Genomic DNA, 19,894 nt, shown 5'->3' with positions numbered 1-19,894 from the left:
ATTGCAATCCACAGGGTGTATTTATAATCGCACCTTAAAAAAAAAAAAAAAAAAATCTTGCAGGCATCCCCTCCCCCCATAGCCAGCCGCTTATCTGGCGGGGTTTCTGAGCAAAGATACCTCACGGGGTGGGGTGGGGTGGTGGGGGGCACCACCTGCCGCCCCTTGCTGCACCCTCACCGAGCAGTCAGTCCGTGGGGTTGGTGGCCCCATCCCTGGTGATGGGAGGAGTGGCCTGGCCGCTCCTACCGGGCGCCCAGCCCACGAGCTGTGGCCGCCCGTTCACCCCTGATCGACCCCCAGCTATGGAATTTCATTTATTAAATGTCGAGGCGGCTGCTGGCAGCCCCATTGCTTGGCTGTCTTTGTTTCTCTGCTGTGTGGGCGCGTCTCGAGCACGTGGCAGCTGGAGCGCGCAGGGGGCGGGGGGGTGGGGTGGGGGGAGCGACTTGGGTTTAGAGTCCAGGGCCGCTAGACGAAAAGAGAAACTCCAGCTGCCCAGAGGATGGGCCCCCCCAATCCAGGCTGAGCTCCCCGCCTCCGTGAGCTCCAAGCATTTTCAGAGGAAGAAAGATGAGTCACTCGGTTCCCCCGACTCCGCTAGCCCCACCTCCTGGTTGGCCCTGGGACTACCGGGGAGTGGCCGAAGCTCGCATCCACTCTCCAAACTTTGTTTCCGAAGCCCCCAGCCCCGCCACAGACGAGCTTCTGGGCTTGGGGCTTAGGGATAAAAGGGTTTCCTAATTTCCCTTTGGAGACTTCGTCACCTCAGGAAGCAAGACATTTAAAGAAGAATCACAGCAAGATTGTAAAAACAATTTAATGAGGAAATGTACAGGCATTCTCCCGGCCACTCCTGGCCGTCCCTTCCCCGCTCCAGCCCCCTCCCCAACTCCAGCTGCAGTCACGGCACTCTGCTGACCCCTCGTGGTGGACGTGGGCAGCGGTTCCCGGCCGCGGGAGACGCGAGCTGGCTCCTCCCAGCCTGGAGAAAGGGGCGAGGCGGTCCACTCCTTCATCTTTCCGCGCCGGGGCCTGGCACCGCAGGGTGTGGAGGAGGAACGAGAGAAGACCACACAAAGAAACCTGAGCGAGGCACGGAGAGCTTGCAAGCTTTCGCTAGCACCTCCCACACAAACGCTTCTTGGATTGTTCTAAGTGGGGCTGGTATGGAATCCCTGATTCCTGTCTTGTTCCAAGGTGGGCTCCAGAAGGCGCAGTGCCTGGTCCCGCCACCTGGCCCAGTGGGCCTGGTGGGGAAAGGGATGCATCATTTCCAGGTCAGTCACCATCCTTAGCTAACCCCAAGAGGTAGCAGTAGAGTCACATTTTAGAGGTGAGTGGTCTGAGAAAATTTAAGCAGTTTGCCTAAGGTCAGGCAGTTAGTAAGGAGGAATAGGAATTCAGGTTTCCCCGGACACCCCAGTCCCTCCCCGCCTCCAGGGGCTGGGCCAAGCCCCAGGTCCTTCTAGCTCCTGCAATAGGCTGCCCTGGAGGGCAATTCCACTTTTATCGAGACATCTGTAAGCACCCTTCTGGAAAGATCTCTCTGCCCTGGAGTTATTCAGGAAGGAGACAGTCTCTGGAACCAGTGCTTCCTCTCCAGAGGGGATCACACGGGGTGGAGGTGGGGAGCTGCCACCTGCTGCAGTCTCTGCGCAGCCCCACTTAGGTCCTCGCAGAAAGCAGCGTTTGGGGGGAGGGGTGTGTTCTCCCATCCTTAATAGACATCGTCTTTCTAATGTCAAATGCAGAAGATGGAGTTTAATTTTAAAAGAAGGCAGGGAAGACTCCTACGTAGTATTTCAGATGCCAGATTTCTGGTTGCTCCAATGACCCTTGGCACTGCACACTAACGCCCCGCATTTTTCTCAGGACTCCTTCCACCAGTCACTCTTTTCTTGGAATCTGGATCCCGCTCACGTTCCACTGGGACCCAAACTCAAGCCTGAAGGCCACACCTTCCCGCGCCCCCTAATGCTTGAGGAAGGCCTGTAACCCCGTCCCTCCCCAGCAAAAGGCAAAATGCCAGGGGTTGGGGGTGCACCCCAGTCCACCAGACGTCAGGACACTGCCTCCGACCCGGCCGGGCCTGACTCCCTCCCCACTGTCTCAGTGGATCAGGGGGTCAGTGCGGGACCCCCTCCGGCCACTCACCACCCCCAGTTCCACGAGGCGGACTACAAGCCCCATGATGCCGCGGGGCCCAGTGATAACAAGCGCTGCCCAGGGCATCCGCGTCCCCCTCCTCTCTCCCCCGCATCCCCGCATCCCTAGCCGATCGCTCGGGCTGAGGGCCGGGCTATGCAGCTGCGGGGTGCCGGGTGCTGCGGGCGCGCGTCCCTGCGGCGGCGGCGTCCCTGGGGCCTGCGCCCCAAGCGCCCCCGCGCCCGCTGCGGCCGCCTGCTCCCTCCGCCGAGCGGCGTCTTTGTGCGCGGGGGTGTGGGAGGCAAGGCGCGAGTCCGCGCCGCGCCGCCGAGTGCCCGCGCCCTCCGCGGGCGGGTGGGGGCCTCTCCGCGCCGCCCGCCGCCGCCGCCTCGCGAGGACGCCCGTGGCCCGCGCCGCCCGCACCGCGCCACCCCCGCCCGCCGGCGCCGCTCGCACATGCCCGAGCCGCAGCCCTGCGAGCAGGCAGCGCCGGACCCCCGCCCCGCGGCCCCGGGCCCCGGCTCTGGCGCCGTCCCTCCTTCCGGGCCGGGCGCCGCGGCCCCGGTATGAGGAGCGGGCGATGATCCCCGCCAACGCCTCCGCCAGGAAGGGGCCCGAGGGCAAGTACCCGCTACACTACCTCGTGTGGCACAACCGCCACCGCGAGCTGGAGAAAGAGGTCCGCGCCGGCCAGGTAAGAGCGCCGTCGGGGCGTCGCGAGGACCCCACGGCCCGGCAAGCCCGCCCGGCTTGGGGAGGGGGCCCGGCGCGGGCTGTCCCGCCCCCCTGGCGAGTTTGCAGCGCTTCTTTGTTCGCCGGCGCCGCTTTTGTGCTGTTGACCTGGAGAGGGTGATGGGAGCGGCCCCCGCTCGCTCCCCTCCGGCCCGGCCGGGCGGTCCACACGTGCTCCGAACCCTCCCTGATTGGGGTAGGGGACGCCCTGCCCCTCCTCCGCCGGGGCAGTGAGGGCTGCGGGGAGGGGCTGCCGGCTCCATCTGAGCTCCGCGCGGTGGGAGAGTCCGCCCCACTCAGCCCGGCAGCGACACCCCCCGCGTGAGTGTGCGGAGGTGGCCTGCGTAGGCAGGGGGTCACAGGTCAAGGATCGGAGGCTAGGCCGGGACACTCCCAGGCGTGCCAGCCCCACCCAGCGCCCTCTGCCCTCTCCACGCGCGCTTATCTGTTTGCTCACACCGGGCTGAGCCCCTGCACCCCGCCGACCCCAGCGCCTGCTCAGGAATGGGGAGTGGAGTGAGAGAGCCTCTGGGGTGAAGCCCTGGAGGGCCTTGTCCAGGTGCTGAAAGGCGCTCTCCTGCCCTCTGATGCTGGGCCCAGCTTCTAGGTGCTGAGGAAGCCAGGGCCCCACTGGCCCCCGACACGATTTGAGGTTTTGTACACATAGCGGCTCCCTGGTTCTCTAGTCAGTGAGAATGGGTGGGTCAGCCAGCCTTGGCTGGGCGGTGGCCTCCAAGAATATATGATCAGGGATGGAGTCTCCTGGCCATTCTTCTGGACAGAGGCAGGCAGGCACAGGTCACAGGTAGTTCCCAACTTTGCCCTTGGGCCCAGGTCACAGGCAGGCTCTCCTGGCAGAAACGACTTGCCCTCCAGGGTGGGGAGGCAGGAGCCAGAGCTGGGCCCAGCCGACCCTGGTGTGTCTCCATTGAGGCCTGCAGACTTGGCCTGGATCTGTGATCCTGGGGCCATGGACTGGGAGTGTTTCCTCAGGCACTGCCCCCTTGGGGAATATGCCTTTTGAGGGCCACTTCCTGAGTCACAGGAAGTTCAGTTTGAGGAGCTGTCTGCTTCCCAAGGGAAGAGTGAGGTGGAGAGCAGGCCATCACCAGGCGAGCGAGGTCTTCCAGCCCGCCACCGGGCCCTCAGAGAGCACCGCATCCAGCTGTACACGGCAGGCGCAGAACACGGTGGGGCGACCTGAGCCTTCACCTCTGGTTGGGGCATCCGCTTCCATCAGCCCTCCACTTCCACAAGTGTGCTTCAGGTGGCTCCTTGGATCATGTCCCTGTTCATCCATCATAAAGGAGGCAGAATGGTGGCTCCTGGGGACAAAGATGAACAAACCAGGCATAGCCCACGCCCTCCAAGAGACCCTGTTCTGCTGATGCAAGTGTGAATGGGAAGTAGTGTGATGTGCAGGGTGCTAAATCAGTTCAGCCTCTTCTGGCTGGTCTCTGAGGGAGGTTACAGCTGGAGGGATTTAAGTATGACCTAAGAGGAACTTCCCAGTGGGATGGTTGATGATTGGCTGAAGAACTGTTAGGCAGAAGGCTAGTGGCTGAATGTCCAGAACACCTCAACTGTGCTCCCTTGCCCAAGAGGAGAGTGCTCTTTTCCTTGCAGATACTGGAGAGAGGCAGAATGCCCTAGAAGAAAAGGCCATTTCACCCAGGCCTTTTTGATTGACAGTCCTTGGGTCAGCAGCCCTCTTGCTGGGGTGGGGTTGGAGAGGGGCATGCCAGAGCCTGCTGCAGGTAGGGCTGCTTTGGACCACTGACTGTGGCCCCTCAGACTGCTGCAGAAACCAGGGGCACCCCAACCCCACCCACTCATCCCCTACCCTGGTGAATTTGTGTCTTCCTGAAATGAACACTGCCTGCCCTGATCCCAGCCCGGGGGGGATACAGGGCACGGGTTGAGGATAAACCCTTCAACCACAGAGGAGCCAGATCAGTCCTCTCCTTTGCACCAGGGTGCCAAGAAGAGAATGCCAGTCAGTCCGGGTGGGAGAGCCCCCAGGTGGAGTTTCGACTCCAGGACTGACCTGGACGGAATCCTTGCATCCAGATGTGCACTGCTCAGTTCTCCGGGCCTCAGACTCCCCGGGAGAGCTAAGGATGCCCCCTCCCCAGGCATTTCCTACTGGTGAGGGGTCTGGGGGCGGCCACCTAACATCCTAATGAAACCCTGTCAACCCCAGGCATCTCATCTGGGGGTCCCTGATCTCTGGTCCTCTTGGCACCCACTGTCACAGAAAACAGCCAGGCTTTCCTCAAACACACAGCAGCTGGGTTTCCCTGGTCTTCACTTGGCATAGCTGCCTCCTCTTCACTCCAAGAAAGCCCCGCAGAGGCCTTCCCGTGGGCAGGCTTGGCAGTGCTGGCCAAGGAGGAGGGGGATGGCACGGCAGCCTTCTGAGCAAGTTCATAGGGGCTAACGGCAGGGTGTGGTGGGGAGAGGGAGGTGCTAAGCGGAGGTTTTTTGAAGGGAAGTGTCCATGATCGCCCCTAGCCTATGCCCAGCAATACAACAGTTGTTGGGTGCCCTGCTTTCTGCCATGCACCTGCTCTGCCAGGTGGGGAGGGGGCAGGAGGTTGTAGGGTAGTGGATGTGCCAGTTCCACCTTAGCTGGCCTGAGGTCCAGACAGCTGGGCATGGCCTTGGTTCTGGAGCTACGAGTCCCTGGGGTTCCCTGGGGGTAGGTGGTGGAGGTTAGACAGGAATAGCGCCCTGTGGGAGGGCCAAGGAGAGCGAGGTTCTTCTCCAGCAGCAACCACTCTGGAGGGGACTGGATGATGGTCCTAGGGAAACATTTTCTATCTTCTGGCGGCCGCCTCCACCATATTCCTCCCTCCTGATTTCCCCAGGTCATCTCTCTGACCTGACACCCCGGTGAGATGGGACCGTGGGGCCCCTGGATGCTCAGACAGAGGCTGTCCCACCCAAGGTACTTGTTGTGATCAGGAGCACCTGTGATTGCGTCTCCTGGCAAAGTAGGCCGTCCCCGGTATAGGCTGTCACCACAGCTGATGAGCTGGGAAGCTCGGGAGAGGGAGCCACAAACCCTTGAAACCAAAAATCAATGTGTCTGGGATGAGGGGGAGGGGCTGCGTGGGGCAGAATGGAGGGGGCAGGACAGAGGGAGGCTCAGCAGCTGCCACCCCCACGGGCCCAGCTCCACTGTCCCCTGGGGAAGCACCCTGCCTTGCTCCCCCGTGAGACAGCTCAGGCCCTCCTGGTGGGAGAGCAGAGAAGTGGCCACACCAGACTCGGGCTGTCCTCCCTGGGGTGGGGGTGGAGCAGGGCAGGGAAAGGAGCCCCTCTGCTCCTCCAGCACCTGTGTTTATACATTTGGTGTGTTCCTGTAAGATTTCACCTAACAAAAGGACTTGCTAATGCTAAACAACTTTGAAAAATACTCTGCGAGTGCATGTGGGTTCAAGGCGTGTGCATGTGCAAATGTGCTGGCATCTATGTGTGTTAGACATGAGTAGAGGCCTGCAGGCTGGAGGGCAGCTGGACACATGCCCTTGTACACTCGGGTACACACGTACTGTGCCTCTGGATGCAGAAGCATGTGTGTGTATGTATGCAGACGGGGGCCTGAGTGGAAACAGGGAGACTCTATGCCAAGGGAGCCCCAGCTCCTAAGCTCGAAAGTCCCCGCTTGTGCCTCCAGCTGAGGCTGGCTGGGGTGCAGAGCTTCTGTCCTCTTGGCAGGGAGGGCTGGGGGTTGGGTTTCACGGGAAACCTTTTCATTCCAGCAATTAAATAGCAGCAGGCCTTTGCTGAGGAAATTAATGAATTCTCCCACCTGGGCCCTCGGCAAGGTGCCGCTTCCACCGAGGGCCCAGCTTTGAATGGGTGCAGGGGATCTTCTTTGGAGCCTGGCTGATGGTACACAGGGCTCACAGTGGCCCTGGAAAACACCAGGGCCCTGGGGAGTGCTGCCAGGAGAGCTCCAGAGGAGCGGGGGTAGGGCGGGCACCCCTTCCTGGCCGGCACCGGCCTCTGCAGCCTGGAGTTGAGGCACCTGAGGGAGGGGGAGGCGGGCGGCATCTGGAGCCCTGGGGCTGGCCCTGCTGGCTCCCTGGGGCCTTGTTAGCAGCAGCAGCAGCAGCATCTGGGGCAGGGCCGATGGGAGGCATGATGGCTCAGCTGCGGCCCTGTGGGAAGCCCTCCTCCTGACACCCCGGTGACCCAGCCCGCTCAGGGTTTGTGGATGCCGCCTCGCTTCTATCCCAGGACTCAGGATCCCACCCAGGTCGGACCCTGAGGGGCCCAGTTCAACCTGTAAGAGGCAGAGAGTAAATAATGCTTTGCCCTTCTTTCTGGGGAGCTGGTGGACTCCCAGCTACTGCTCAGAGGGCACAGGGGCCGGGCACAGTTTGGGTTTGTTTTTTTTTTTTGAGGCTCCTTGTATATTTAAAGACAAAGAAATGCCAATGGAAGGTTATACAAATTATATAAATTACTTAAAATGTTTTTATTTTTGACAAAGGAGTTCCGACTCATGTTTAAAATCCTATCTGCTGCTAGAAGGCAGCAGTCCTTCCTACCTCCCCCACCTCTCCATCTCACCCCCAGAGGCAACCACTTTGAACTCTTTAGGCTGTTCTGTTATTTGCCTCATATTATAAACAGTATACTTCTACAGCTATTTACTGGCTAATCAATTTTACATTTTACTGCCTTGCCCTCCTTCCCCATGTCCCTTAAAAATAGTCACCTAGGCATTTGCTTAATAAATATTTATGAAGCACCTGTTATGTGCCAGACACTGTCCAGAGCTGGGGATATAGCACCGAACAAAACAGATAGTTCCTTTATGGGGCTTACATACAGTCTAGGAGAGGGAGACAATGAAGAAATAAGTGGGCAATTTAATGCTGAAAGAGGACTGCAGCAGGAAAAGGGACAACAGAGAGACAAATAGCAACTGTCACTTGAGATGGGTTGTCAGGGCCGGGCTTTCTAAGGAGGTGACGTTTGAGCGGTGGCCTTAATGAAGTGAGGGAGGAAGCTTTGTGGCTACTAGGACCCAGAAGAAGATGGTTCCAGGGAAGGCCAACACGTCGGAGTGGAGCTTGGAGAGATGGGAGAGCACGTGAGTTCAAAAAGACATTCAGGATTCTATCCTCAACTGCATGGGAAGCCACGGAGAGGTTCTGAGCTAAAGGGCATCAGGACCTGAGGAATGATACTTTACAGGTACCTGTGACGGGCCCTATAGAGAGCAGACCTAAGGAACCGAGAGAGGAGTGGGAGGAATTAGGTGACAAACAGGTGGCTACGACCAGGAGGGTAGCCTGAAGGTGGTAACATCTCAAATGACTCTGGATCTATTTTGAAGGCAGAGCCTATAAGGTCAAATTTTACTGGTGGATTAGATATGGAAGGTGAGAAAAAAAGAGAGAAAGAGAGTCTTCCCTGGAAAGGGAGTGACCTGAGGTGCTGTTTACTGTGATGGGGAAACTGGGGCAGGTGAAGCCGTCCAGGGACAGCTGGGGTGAAGAAAGCAAGGGGAGGAAGCACAGGTCAGAAGGTCCCATTCTGTTTCATGGATTCAGTTTCCTTTTTGTATTTTTTCTGAGGGTGTAAATGACTGTCCCTGCCTCCAGTTTTCTGTTTCCTGCACTGACAGTTGTTTCCTCTGTGTTTTTAGCACCTATTTGCATGTTTTTTTATCTTTCAGGTTGGGCAGCTTTCCTCAAGTGTCCCGTCACCCTTGGCTGTGGGGGCATAATTAAGGATGGACGTTTGGAGCTTATTAATACATGGGTGCTGCTCTAAGATGACTGGCCTGCTTATTGTTAGGATCCCCAAATGTCTGTACCCAGAGGTCTTTGGTGCCTCTAGTTTCTCCAAGACAGATTCCTCCACTTCCTGCTAGGGCAGTGCAGTGTGCAGTCTGGCTGCCAGTGATCAGGACTTCAGGCAGAGTAGGGACTGCACTTACACACTGTTCATCAGTTTTCAGTCTCATGACCTCATCCTCAGACCAAGTTCAGTATAAGGCTCAATTTATTTGATGTTTATTTTTATTTATTTGGCTGCGTCGGGTCTTAGTTGTGGCCCACGGGATCTTCAATCATTGATTAATAGATCCCTCACCGGGGATCAAACCCAGGCCTCCTGTACTGGGAATGCAGTGGAGTCTTAGCCACTGGACCATCAGGGATGTGCCTCAGGCTCAATTTCTATAGAGGATAACCCCCCTGGCATCCTGTGGAGAGAAGTGGGGGGCATCTTCCAGCTTTACAAAATTGGGGAGGGAGCCAGGGGTCCTAAAGTTTAACCAGGCCCCCCAGTATTCAGTTCTGAGCCTTTCTCCCACCTCTGCTGTTCCCACTGCCTGTATGTTCTTCACCTTTCAAGGGTAATATGTGGGGAGCTCTAGCTTACTAATAACTGGGGTTTCCCTCTGTGAATCGTTGGGTTCTAGTACCCTCTCTTCCCCTAAGTCAATTGTAATGCCCTGGCCACTTTCTTGTGGGTTTTAAATATTTTACTGGCATTATTTAAAAAAAAATATTTATTTGGCTGTGTCAGGTCTTAGTTGTGGCAGGTGGGATCTTCGCTGTATCACGCAGGATCTTTCATTGCAGGGTAGTTGCCTTGAGGCCTGTGGGATCTTAGTTCCCTGATCAGGGATCAAATCCAAGACCCCCGCATTGCCAGGCAGATTCTTAACTACTGAACAACCAGGGAAGCCCCACATTTACCGTTTGAGGCAATCTTCATTCCTTTGTGTAGATCTATGTTTTCTATCTGGTATCATTTTCCTTCTACTTGAATAACTTCATTCAACATTTCTTGCATGCCTTCTGGTGACAGATTCTCTTAGTTCCTGTTTGTCCACAAAAATCTGTATTTCCCCTTATTTTTGAAGTATATTTTTCACAAGATAGCGAATTCTAGGTTGACAGTTCCCATCCCCACCCCCCACCAGCACTTTAAAATTTTCATTCTATTGTCTTCTAGCTTGCATGCTGCTGCTGCCAAGTCACTTCAGTCATGTCCAACTTTGTGCAACCCCATAGATGGCAGCCCACCAGGCTCCGCCGTCCATGGGATTCTCCACGCAAGAACACTGGAGTGGGTTGCCATTTCCTTCTCTAATGCATGAAAGTGAAAAGTGAAAGTGAAGTCGCTCAGTTGTGTCTGACTCTTTGCGACCCCATGGACTGCAGCCTACCAGGCTCCTCTGTCCATGGGATTTTCCAGGCAAGAGTACTGGAGTGGGTTGCCATTGCCTTCTCCATCTAGCTTGCATGGTTTCTGATTTTAAAAAAAGTAGAATTTTCTGTATTCATCCTTCCATACATAGTGTGTCTCATTTCTCAAAATGCTTTTAAGATTTTCTTTTTATCACCAGTTTCTAGCATTTGATTATGATGGGCCTTGGTGTAGGCTTTTGGGTATTTATCTTCCTTGGGATTCATGAGTTCCTTGGTTCTGTGTATTTATTATTGTATTAGTTTCTGCAACAAATTACCAGACAGGGTGGGTTAAAATAATAAATTTATTCTCTCATCATTTTGGAGGTTGGAAGTCTAAACTCAAGCAAGATACCTGCACTGCTCCCTCCAAAGGCTCTAAGGGAGAATCCTGCTTTGTGTCTTCCAGCTGCCCATGGCTCTCCGAGTACCTTGGCTTGTGGTTGCGCCACTTTAGTCTCTGCCTCCTCTCACAAGGCATGTCTCTCTGCATCTTACAAAGACACATAAAACTGGATTTAGGGCCTTACTGGATAATTCAGGCTGATCTCATTTTGAGATCCTTAACTGTATCTGCAAAGACCCTTTTTCAAAATAAGGTCACATTCATAGCTTCTAGCAGTTAGTATGTAGATATGTAGATATATTTTTTGGGTTTTTTTTTGGAGGGGGGGGATGGCACCAGTATTCAGCTCACTACAGTAGGTTGTTTTGTTGTTTTTGGCTATTTCTTTAAATTGTCTTATTCTTCCACTTCCTTTCCGATCCTGTGGGATTCCAATTATACATATGTTAGAATGCCTTATAGTGTCTGACAAATTGCTGAGGCTATTTGAATGTTTTTTCAGTACCTCTTTTCTCCTCTGTTCTTCAGTTTGTATAGTTCTGTGGCTGTATCTTTAAATTCACTTATTTTATTTTCATTCTGTAGTGTCTAATCTGCTATTAACCTTACCCAGTGAAAATTTCATTTCAGAACATTTTATCTCCCAATTTTTCCTTTGTGAATGTTGTTTTTCTTTAAAGTTTTGAGCATACTGAGCCATTCATCTTTATTATATCAGAATATGTTTCTATTAAATGATTTTTCTCCTGATTATGGGTCATATTTTCCTACTTCTGTGCATATCTAGTAATTTTTAACTGGATGTTGGACATTGTAAATGCTGTGATGTTAAGCATTGGGATTTTGCTGTCTTCATTTAAAGGAGTGTTAAGCTTTGTTCCGGCAGCCTAATTTAAGTTACTGGCAAATCAATTTGATCCTTTTGAGCTTATTTTTTATCTTTATTAAAATTAGGTTTGGGTGGGTCTTTAAGGACAGGCTGGGGTTGCAAAGAGTTGGACACAGCCTGGTATCTGAACAACAACTTCTAAGGTATAATCCTTCTTTCGAATACTTCTCTATTGAATACCCTGGGTAATCAACAAGGGCTCTCTACTCTAGCAGGTTGGAGCTTGAATGCTTCCCTGCTATGGCTGAACTCTGAGAATTTTTTTTATTTTGAGTCTATTGTTTCTTTTCTGCCTGGTTTTGTTCAGTTTCACTCTAAAAATGTGAAGTTTAGTATTTAGCAAAGACTCAAAGGAACCACATGCAGATTTCTGGAGCTCTTTTAAAAAAAACAAACAAACAAAACAGCTTACTTTTTCCTGGGACTCTGCCCTGCAAGTTTTAACTACCTCAGTCTCCCTGCTACTATCTCCCAGTTCCTCAGCAGACTACCATGCTCTGCTGGGGATTCTCTCTGAATGGCTGTTTGGAATATTCCTCCAAGTGGAGACTTAGGCAATCATAGGTCCCACCTTGTTTGTCTGTCTTACTTTGGGGATCACAGTCCTGGACTAATTGTTGCCTAATGTCTGAAAACAATTATTTCAAGCAATAGTTTTCTCTGTTCTGGGTGGGATGGTGATTTCAGCTATTTATTCATGTTGGCATAGAAGCCTTTCCCTGGCATTTTAATCAAGTTTTGGGGCAGAGAAGAGCAGTTACACACATGTGGTCAGTTCACATGTTTAAAGAGAAGTCCTCGTCTCCTGAAGTATATCTAAATATTTATATTTAACAAACATGTTTTTATTACCCAACAAAAATCTCATGCAATATAACTGTGCTATTCACAAAACAACAGGATTTATTTTAAAAAATGTTAGTGTCCCATAGGCACAGGACATGGATTTGAAAGTGTACCATGAACATATTCTTTTATTCCTGTTAATGTATCATTGCAGCTGTGCTAAAACCTCACGGTAATAATGTCAATGATCTAAACTGGTGGCCCTTCTTGAAGGTGTGGTCTTAGACCCCTAGGATAGGTCTCAGGTGCCCTTCCTGGCCAGTAGCCTCTCTAGACCACCCTTCAGCCCCAAGCTTACTCTTCACAGGCAGATCACTGGGCCTTGGAAGCGTGAACCCAGTCAGGGTACCTAGGTGAACTGGAAAGGAAGTTCCTCCCTTTCTCAGAGTTACTTCCTGGCCTGGCCTGCAAGCCCCTTTCCACTCTACCCCAGCTCATTGTGCCTGTCTCTTCCACTGCTTTCTGAGACAGACAAGGCAGGACAACTAGGTGATTGCCGCCTGCCTAGAGATAGACAGCTCATCGCTGTATCTTCCTGAGGCCTTTCCACATTGCCTTGATTCCATTATTAATGGAATCTCGAGGCAGGCTTAGAAGGGCTACCTTATGAAGTGACCAGGGCAACCACTTCACCTCCTCCAGGTGGACATTGAGCAGCTGGATCCCCGTGGGCGGACTCCCCTGCACTTGGCCACCACCCTGGGGCACCTCGAGTGTGCCCGCGTGCTCCTGGCGCACGGCGCAGACGTAGGCAGGGAGAATCGCAGCGGCTGGACAGGTGGGCACCCCTGCTCGTTTCCACCCCACAGCCTGGGTCTCCCGGCACCATATCGTCACCTCTGGTTGGCTGCAGGGAGCCCTAGGCAGGGCCTGCCCTGTGACATTGCCTCCCTGCCCCCACCCCCAGTGCTTCAGGAAGCTGTGAGTACCCGGGACCTGGAGCTGGTGCAGCTGGTGCTACGGTACCGGGACTACCAGCGGGTGGTGAAGCGGCTGGCGGGCATCCCCGTACTCCTGGAGAAGCTGCGCCAGGTGAGGGCCAGCCCTTCGCCTCCCCACCCTGGCCCTCGGACCCTGTCTCCAGTGCGGGCTCAGCCACTCTCCTTTCATCCTCTAGGCCCAGGACTTCTACGTGGAGATGAAATGGGAGTTCACCAGCTGGGGTAAGCGGGGCTGCCAGGGCCTCTGGGGGCCGCCCCCCAGCCCAGGGCTTCTGCAGTGCTGCTCCCCTGCCTGCAGCCCTCTTCCCATCGCGCTCCCATGGCTCCCTTCCACCTTTTAGTTCTCAGCTCAATGCTGTCTCTTCCTGAGGCTCTTCCACACTGCCTCGATTCCGTTATTAATTCCTTCACTTTGTAATGACTGGCTCTTTTGTCTGTTTGTCACCTGTCATCCCTTGCTAGAAGGTAAGCTCCAAGACGGCAGGGGTCCTGTCTTGTTCAATGTTGTATCCCCAGTGCCTGGCACAGAGGAGGTGTTTAATAAATATTTGTTAGAAGACTGGATGAAAGACTGAGTGAATGAATTAAATGGTGAATACTCGGGACTTAGTGGTGGCTGACTGATGCCTGTCTCCGACTTTAGTTTGCTCGTATCTGAGTGACTGTGGTCTACATTTGTTGTGGGAGTTGGGGGAGAGGTTGCTCTCCCACCAGTTCCCTTACCCATTCCCAGACACACCCCTGACCCCCATGTTCTGAGGTTTGGTGGGCCAGGCAAATTGAAGCCACCTCTGACCTTCTCATCCACTCAGTGCCCTTGGTGTCCAAGATCTGCCCCAGTGACACCTACAAAGTGTGGAAGAGTGGACAGAACCTTCGGGTAGACACCACACTCCTGGGCTTTGACCACATGACGTGGCAGCGAGGGAACCGCAGCTTCATCTTCAGGGGCCAAGGTCAGGCAGGTGGGAGGTAGGGCAGGGTGGGGAGGCTGGGGACACCCCCATGCGGCCCCTGACTCCCTGAGCTATTCTGTGGCTGGCAGACGCGAGTGCGGTGGTTATGGAGATTGACCACGACCGCCGGGTGGTGTACACGGAGACGCTGGCTCTGGCCGGGCAGGACCGTGAGCTGCTGCTGGCTGCTGCCCAGCCCACGGAGGAGCAGGTGCTGAGCCGGCTCACTGCACCTGTTGTCACTACGCAACTGGACACCAAGAACATCTCCTTTGAGAGGTAAGTGGGCATGGCCTTGGAAGCCTGGAGCCAGCCTGGTGGGTGTGCCCTCACCTAGACAACTCTGCTTCCCCAGGAACAAGACAGGCATCCTGGGCTGGCGCAGTGAGAAGACCGAGATGGTGAATGGGTATGAAGCCAAGGTGAGGTCACAGCTCCCAGGTGCCAGACCCACCACACTCTTGCCTACAGTGAGCGGGACAGGGGCTTCCTGATCAGTTTCTAAGCCTTGGAGGTACAGAGACAATACAGTCTGGAGGGAAGAGCCTGAGACTAACAGGCAACTGATGAGAACAGCTGGAGTTTATTGGTCCACCTAATACTACGTTCAGGCTTCCCTGGCGGCTCAGGGTAAAGAATCTGCCTGCCAATACAGGGGATGCAGGTTTGATCCCTGGGTCGGGAAGATCCCCTGGAGAAGGAAATGGCAACCCACTCTAGTATTCTTGCTTGGGAAATCCCACAGAGAAGCCTAGTGGGCTACAGTCCATGGAGTTGCAAAAGTTGGACATGATGTAGCAACTAAAACAAAATTATTACATTCGTGTGCAATGCTCTGTTCTGACATTTTAAATGTATGTGCATGTATGTATATCTACTGTACACATGTAAACAAGTCTGTGTACATATGTGTGTATATCTCACACACTCTCATTTAATCCTCACAACAACCCTTTAAGGGTAGGTGCTTTTATTATTCCCATTTTACAGATGGTTTACAAAAGGTTAATTTTAATCAACCTTTCTATGGTTTCCCATTTAATCTTCACAACAACTCTATGAAGTAGGGTATTGGCCCATTTTATAAAGAGGAAGCAGAAGCTTAAAATGATTAAGTAACCGGCACAAGGTCACCCAGATCTGCTGGCTGACTCCAAAGCCAGGCCTTCACTCCTGAGCAGACTGTTGAGGGAAGTCCCCCACAGTCACTAATGGGACCCTCATATCACCCACGTGGGGGTCACATGGTGAAGAAGCTAACCGATGCAAGGTTCTGTGTTGTTGCTGTTTCCTCCTGGAGGCCTTCCCTGGTTCACAGGCTAAGTTATGGTCTCTGCTTTTTATTCCCACAGTCCTATGCTTCTCCATCTAGAGGACATGTCACACTGGGTTATTACCATCCACTGTCTTCTTGTCTTTTCCAAAAGACTGTGAGCCTCAAGAGGGCAGGGATGATGTCTGGCCATGCTTGTTCATCACTGTATCCCTGATGTCTGCTTCAGTGTCTGGCCTAGAAATGGTCCTCACAAAATGTCTGTTGAATGAAAAGGAAAATGAATGAATAACTTCATATAATTACTTACCCAAAGGCCTGGAGACTGGAACAAATGGTACCTCCCTCCCCTGATCATTCCTTAAAGGAAATGTTTGTGATGCCCTTGGGGGCAGAGGCAGGGACAGAGGTACCAAAGCTGTCAGTGGGTCCTTTCCTTATCTGTCCCCAGGTATATGGGGCATCCAATGTGGAGCTCATCACCCGGACACGGACAGAGCATCTTTCAGAACAGCACAAGGGCAAGGTCAAAGGTAATCAGGCAGAGGTGGGTGGGGGATGGGGAAGAGGGGTATGGGGAGGAACCAGCTCCCACATGAGCCCCTCTAATCAGTATTTCCTCTGACATGCTAGCAAGAGTCTGGATAGTTTACTTAGGCAGATAGGCTTCAATTCAAATGCCAAATCCTAGTGATTGGTAGTGGCTGCCTAGAGTGCTGATAAAGATTCTAAGGCAACATTTGGGCTCAATGGGAAGGGATGCTATAATTGATTACTAATATCTGCACTGGATTTGTGTGTGGGGGGTGTCACATATGCTGTCTGTCAGCCACTCCAGTCTAGTAAGACATACCGGAGGCAGAAAGACATGGGCCCTGCCACTGATTCTCTGTGCCCACTGATACTACACCTGACTCTGGGCACCAGTTAGTCTGTTTAAAGTGGGCAAATGTAATTCCCACCTCACAAGAGAACAAAATGAAGTTACAATGGAAGCCCCCAAAGAAAAACACATACACATGCATACCCCCAAACTGCTCACCAAAGGCAGGTATTTTTTGTCCAGTGTCACCAACCTGGAGAGACGTTTTGGGAAGTCTCTCCTGAGTCCCAGGCCTACTTTTATTCCACCTGTGCTTATGGTGGTCCTGCCGCTGCCCCCTTGGAGTCCTCAGTCACCTTTAGGCGAAGGTGCCTGGGTGTGTAGTGTGGGTGAGCCACCCTCCCTGCCCACCAGGGACCAGCCTCCTCCCTGGGTCTTGGGTGCTGTCCCTTCTGAGGGGCTGCAGTGTCCTCTGAGATGCCGTGTTTCTCGTAGGCTGTAAGACACCTCTGCAGTCCTTCCTGGGAATTGCTGAGCAGCATGGGGGCCCCCAAAATGGGGTGAGTGTGTGCCGGGGTACCTCTGTGTGGAAGGGCACGGATGGGGATCAGGAGGAGGCATCCTGTGTGGATCTGCTTTCTTTCCACAATGCCCAAGGCCCTGTCGGCTCCACAGTGGTGGGGAGTGGGGCAAGGGAGACAGATTTGGGGCTTGTAATACCAGGTGGCTGGCCTGGCCTCGGGGACTGAGAAGGGCTCATGAGCTCCTCCCTGTGTGGTACAGACCCTGATCACTCAGACCCTGAGCCAAGCCAATCCCACTGCCATCACCGCAGAAGAGTACTTCAACCCCAACTTTGAGCTTGGAAACCGCGACATGGGTCGCCCCATGGAACTGACCACCAAAACACAGAAGTGAGGGCCCCTGCTGGGTCTGGGCAGGGCTGGAGGAGGGGTCAGGGCTTCTACAATGGCCCTCACCCTTTGGGGTCTGCGGGGGGGCAGGTTCAAGGCCAAGCTGTGGCTGTGTGAGGAGCATCCCCTGTCCCTGTGTGAGCAGGTGGCCCCCATCATTGACCTCATGGCCGTCAGCAACGCACTTTTCGCCAAGCTCCGGGATTTCATCACCCTGCGCCTGCCTCCGGGATTCCCCGTCAAGATTGGTGAGGCCTCTACCCCCGTTCCTCTTGAGCTGCTCTGGGGAGAGTGGGGCTTCTCAGGAGGTTAAGAGGGGGTACCCATGGTGGGAGGGAGTGGGTGGTGGTGGCGCCTGATGAGTTTGCTCATCCTCAGAAATTCCGATTTTCCACATCCTCAACGCCCGCATCACCTTCGGGAACCTCAATGGCTGTGACGAGCCGGTGCCGTTGGTGCGAGGCAGCCCTAGCAGCGAGACCCCTTCCCCAGGCAGCGACTCCTCCAGCGTCAGCAGCTCCAGTTCCACCAGTGAGACCCCGAGCCCGCCCCCACTACCCCCACTCCCCCGGCCCCCACCGAGAGCTTCCCCAGGGAGCGGGCGGGAGGGGGCGGTCTGGTCCACTCTGACCCCCTCCCCGCCTCCCCGGCCTGGTGCCCCCAGCCTCATGCCGTGGCTGCGAGATCTCCCCCGCGTTGTTCGAGGCCCCGCGCGGCTACAGCGTGCTGGGCGGCCAGCGCGAGGCCACCACCCGCGACGACGACGACGACCTGCTACAGTTCGCCATCCAGCAGAGCCTGCTCGAGGCGGGCAGTGAGTACGACCAGGTGCGTCCCCGGAGGCCGCGCGGGGGTTCCCTACCGGGAACACGGCGCCCCACCACTAACGGGCTCACACCCCGCCCCGCAGGTCACCATCTGGGAGGCGCTCACCAACAGCAAACCGGGCACTCACCCCATGTCCTACGAGGGCCGTCGACAGGACAGGTCGGTGCCCGCCCGTCCTGAGAGGCTTTCGAAGCGTCTATGCCCCCACCCCCGCCCGCACACACACACACACACACACAGAGAACACACACGTGTTCTCACACATAGAGAACACGACCGGGACCCTGTCCACAGCGCGTCCGGCCACTGCCGGCTGGGCAGCCCCCCTTGGCCCGGAAAATCCGCGGTCCCCTCTTCGGGGACCCTGCTGGCGTCAAGGTGGCGTCCTTTCCCAACCCAAAGGCGGCCTGAGAGCTTTCACAGATCCTCACCAGAGAGGCGGGGCTGGGATCCGCTCCCACCGGGTGGGAGGGAGCCAGGGAGGTGACGCGAGACCCTTTGACCGCACTGGTGGGGTGGCGAGGCCCGCGGTGTCCGAGGGCCTCCACGCTGCCTCCCGCCCCGCTTCTGGGCAGATGGGCCCTAGACGTCTCTTTACCTGTCCCGCAGGAGCGCTCCGCCCACGCCGCAGCGCCAGCCCGTACCTCGCGCGGCCCTGGCGTCCGTCCCCAGCCCTCGGCCCAGCCCGCGCCCAGGCCCGGGCGGCCACGTGTTCCGGAGCTACGACGAGCAGCTGCGGCTTGCCATGGAGCTGTCTGCGCAGGAGCAGGAGGAGCGGCGGCGGCGCGCGCGCCAGGAGGAGGAGGAGCTGGAGCGCATCCTGCGGCTCTCCCTGACCGAGCAGTAGCGCTCTCTGCCGGGCGCCCAGGCCACGCCCCGCGGAACCCGCCCCGGAGTGAGGACCGCCCCGCCCGCGCGCTCGCCGAGACGCGTCTGGAGACCGGAGGGGTCGCCTGGCGGGCGCAGCGGCGCACCCGTCCACTGACGGGGAGGGGTTCGGCCTGGCCGCGGAGTACCTTTCCGGACCAGGGCCCTGGAGGCAGCTGGCACGGCCCGGTTCCCTTGCTTTGCTGTATCCTGACCCCCCCCGCCCACCCGTCTCTCCTGGGCTCGGACCGGTCCACGGGTGGAACCAGGCGGTCCTGAGGGGGAGACGGTCCTGAGAGGAGCAGGGTCCCCATCCTCTGCTCCTTCTGGCCGGTCCTCCTTTCTGCTCACTGACCCCACTCCAGGACACTGCCCGTGAAGCCTTTGCATCTCCGCTCTTCCCCCCGGGGGGGTGCAGCTGAGCTCCCCACGTGCTGTGTTGCCGCTTTGGCCCAGACACAAACCAGCACGTCCAGGGCCCAGCCCCTCCCCCACCCCCGCATTTCAGCGTCAAGTGCACTTAGCGGGGTGCCAGGCTCCCCCAGCCCCCACACCCCTCCCGGGTCTCAGGGTGGTCCTAGCTTCTCTTGGGGGCGGCCAGAGGTTGGAGTCCCCATTCCCAAGGCACGTTTTTGTGATCAGGGAGGAGGCTAGGTCTGGGCAAGGCCTGGCTCCCTCATGGTGTCTTGGCGAATGAGGGGCATAGTGGGTGCGGCGCAAACACAAGACAGGGGTCGCCCAGGGCCGTGGCACCACTACCCACCCCTTCCCACCAGCTGCTGCTAGCCCTCTGTGGTTGTGCATCCCACTTTCCCCACCCAGGGGCTGACTCTAAAACCCCATCCAATGGTGCTAACCCCCGGCTCCCCCCTGCCCCACCCCACCCACCCAGAGAAGCACAGACCCCGCCGGGGGCAGGGGCCCACCGCACACCCTTGTCTGGGTTCTCTCGGACTGGCCTTCCTGGCTCAGCCAGTGCGGCTCAGAAGGGACACAAAAGGGATGGAAGAAAAAGAACAAAGAGAAGCTGTTCTTCTCAACCCCTTCCCTGATGCCAGGGGCACCAGACTGATTCTGAGGCACAAATAAAAGAGGCTTCAAACCCGAG

General features: G+C 55.7%; 1 protein-coding gene across 2 annotated transcripts; it reads left to right on the top strand.

Moving 5' to 3' along the window:
* Positions 1 to 1,118: 1,118 nt before the first annotated feature.
* On the top strand, positions 1,119 to 19,893 carry ANKRD13B (ankyrin repeat domain 13B). Of its 2 annotated transcripts, none has more exons than XM_043478997.1 (15): positions 1,119 to 1,280; positions 12,827 to 12,962; positions 13,092 to 13,216; positions 13,302 to 13,347; positions 13,938 to 14,081; positions 14,171 to 14,360; positions 14,437 to 14,503; positions 15,806 to 15,887; positions 16,673 to 16,737; positions 16,961 to 17,091; positions 17,182 to 17,339; positions 17,470 to 17,622; positions 17,756 to 17,919; positions 18,002 to 18,078; positions 18,529 to 19,893. In XM_043478997.1, the coding sequence occupies exons 1-15, from the start codon at positions 1,170 to 1,172 to the stop codon at positions 18,764 to 18,766; spliced, it is 1,887 nt and encodes a 628-aa protein (XP_043334932.1). In that variant the 5' UTR covers positions 1,119 to 1,169; the 3' UTR covers positions 18,767 to 19,893. The 2 variants fall into 2 exon arrangements, with proteins under 2 accessions (XP_043334932.1, XP_043334923.1); XM_043478988.1 differs by lacking the exon at positions 1,119 to 1,280 and adding an exon at positions 2,245 to 2,842.
* Position 19,894: the final 1 nt, after the last annotated feature.

The sequence above is a fragment of the Cervus canadensis genome, chromosome 1 (genome assembly GCF_019320065.1).
Source record: "Cervus canadensis isolate Bull #8, Minnesota chromosome 1, ASM1932006v1, whole genome shotgun sequence".
NCBI lineage: Eukaryota > Metazoa > Chordata > Mammalia > Artiodactyla > Cervidae > Cervus > Cervus canadensis.
This window is presented reverse-complemented; position numbering and strand designations above follow the sequence as displayed.

Bases quoted from the DNA above. Each gene is read 5' to 3' on its own strand.
- ANKRD13B (XM_043478988.1), top strand. From the start codon at position 2,729: ATGATCCCCGCCAACGCCTCCGCCAGGAAGGGGCCCGAGGGCAAGTAC. The intron at 2,843-12,826 runs GTAAGAGCGCCG...CACCTCCTCCAG, and splicing joins AAGAGGTCCGCGCCGGCCAG to GTGGACATTGAGCAGCTGGA. The intron at 17,920-18,001 runs GTGCGTCCCCGG...CCCGCCCCGCAG, and splicing joins CGGGCAGTGAGTACGACCAG to GTCACCATCTGGGAGGCGCT.